The following is a 2,227-nucleotide window of genomic DNA, read 5'->3' as shown; positions in this document are numbered from 1 at the left end:
TCAAGATTAAGATTGAATTATCAATGTGTTATAAGACAATCTCAAAATCATAAATCAAAACTTAAGAAAAATAGATAAAAATAATATAATTTGATTTAATTAAAGGAATAACTTATTACTTACATAACACATCATAATCCACTATAAAATTACAAACACATCAATCTAAGAGAATTAGTCTTTTATGCGAAATACAAAACATGAAAAAGAAATCATAAAAAACAATCTATTAAAGTGATGAAGGAGTCTAAAGAACTGATCCAATATGTGATTATCCAATATCCCCTTCTTGATGGTATATGTCTCCTTTTTTGTAACCTTGCAAATTCTATTGATGATTCTGCAAATTATTATTGAAGATCAATGAAAAACAAAAGGATCAACTTTAACACAAAAATATACAAGAATATTTGAGAGAAAAGTAATTGAGTTTATAAAGTCAAATTCGTAGTCTTGTATTGTCGGAATAAGAACTGTATGAAAACTATTGTAATATCCTTCATAAACTTTGAACATTACCTTGTAAGTTTTGATTGGACACTTTATATTTAAAATTGTTTTTTATTATTCATTTTAAGAGTTCTTTATCTCAAAATTAAGAAGGTATGATGTAGAAGTTGAACTTGTAATACCTATAAAGATTAAACTTGTGTATTTAGAGATATTATATTCACCCGAAAAGGTTGACATTCGGATTATTTGAAGAGATTGACACTCTTAACACTTAGAAAGTTGATACTCATGATCTAGATAGATCTATGTACTCGTAATAATGAAATTGGTATATTTGATTAGTAAAATGTCTTAAGCATATATAGTGATTAAGAGATTGGATGTATTTTACTATTTGGGATGAACCAGTATAGTTGTTGTGTATACTTATTCTTTAATTCATATCTTTATAATGTTCATACTATAATGAAAATATAAATTAATGTTTACATACTCTATTCATCTTCTACTTTGAACTATCAAATTCTATAACACCAAAATTAATAAGAGTTTAAGGGATACGTGTATATAACAATAAGAAAATTTGAATGAGAATTGAGTAACTACTCTATCTGATAGTATATATGTTATGAAAAAATCAAATGAAAATTGAGTAAATACTCCATTGGTAATATGTTGTGTTTATATGTTGCTTAAGTTTATAAATAAACAATAATATATACATATAATTTTTAAATATATTAAAGATATAATAAAATTAGATAATAAATTATCATATTATAAAATATTATTTGCAAATATCTTAAAAATATATTATAATATTTTAGAAAGTAGTGTAGTTATGACATGTATTAGTTAACCACATTAACTTTTAATAATCGTTTTATTATTATAACATGTCGACAATAGCCTTAGAATATATTTACATGATATATGATCCAATGAACAATCAATTAAAAACCAATATGACGATAGAAACATTAAGACAATTTGATGGTATTCATATATGAATTAAGGCTTATTTATTGCCCCAATTTTAATAATTTGCTCCTCCAATCCAACATTTTCTTTGTTTAGGAGTCACCAAATTAACAGTAATAACATAAAGAGAAAATAAAAAAATAAATAAAAAACAGGGCATATATAAAAAATGAATTGGTGGTATACACACCAATTTAATTATAAAGGTCTATGGAATTTTTGAAAGGTGGAGATCTCTTTGAAGGGACTTGAGTGATGTAGGATTGACATGCATGAACAAGTAGTTGCCAGCAAAAAGATCACCGAAATGGACTTGTCCATCCTTGAATCTTTTCAACACTTTGGCATACGAAACTCTGACGGAAGAAACCAACCTGCCTCTTTTTCTCCATAGTTTTCTGAAGCTTGAGATTTTGAGCCTGAACCTTCTCCTGATGGGAACCCTTTTGAACCTGAATCTTGGCTTCTCACTCACTCTGTCCCTTTCATCATCTGAACCCTTTTCGTGTCTTAGCTTTTGGTAACGAAGTTTGCTGAGAGGAACCATTTGGAGGGAAGACATGGTGGGTTTTTTAGGACTGAAACAATTCATTGTACCAAAAATGAAAGGAAATGATGAGAGTTTATCCCTTGGTTCTGTGTGAGTAGTTGGTTTTCTAATGTGAGTTTGATATGACAGGTGAAAGTTGAAGGTGGATTGAAAGTGGCCACGCGAACCAAGGTCACTCTAGAAAAGATGCGCAATGCATTAAATACTGTGTGAGACAGTTGGTGAGTGTACCTATATTTTATT

At 28.2% G+C, this 2,227-nt stretch overlaps 1 protein-coding gene across 1 annotated transcript; it reads right to left on the bottom strand.

Moving 5' to 3' along the window:
- Positions 1–1,642: 1,642 nt before the first annotated feature.
- Positions 1,643–1,996, bottom strand: LOC108327532 (uncharacterized). Its single transcript, XM_017561224.1, has one exon. It carries the CDS (start codon positions 1,994–1,996, stop codon positions 1,643–1,645), a length of 354 nt encoding a protein of 117 aa, XP_017416713.1.
- Between the last annotated feature and the right edge of the window lie 231 nt (positions 1,997–2,227).

Source organism: Vigna angularis, chromosome 2, assembly GCF_016808095.1.
Source record: "Vigna angularis cultivar LongXiaoDou No.4 chromosome 2, ASM1680809v1, whole genome shotgun sequence".
NCBI lineage: Eukaryota > Viridiplantae > Streptophyta > Magnoliopsida > Fabales > Fabaceae > Vigna > Vigna angularis.
The sequence above is the reverse complement of the archived record's forward strand: the minus strand, read 5'-3'. Positions and strand labels throughout refer to the sequence as shown.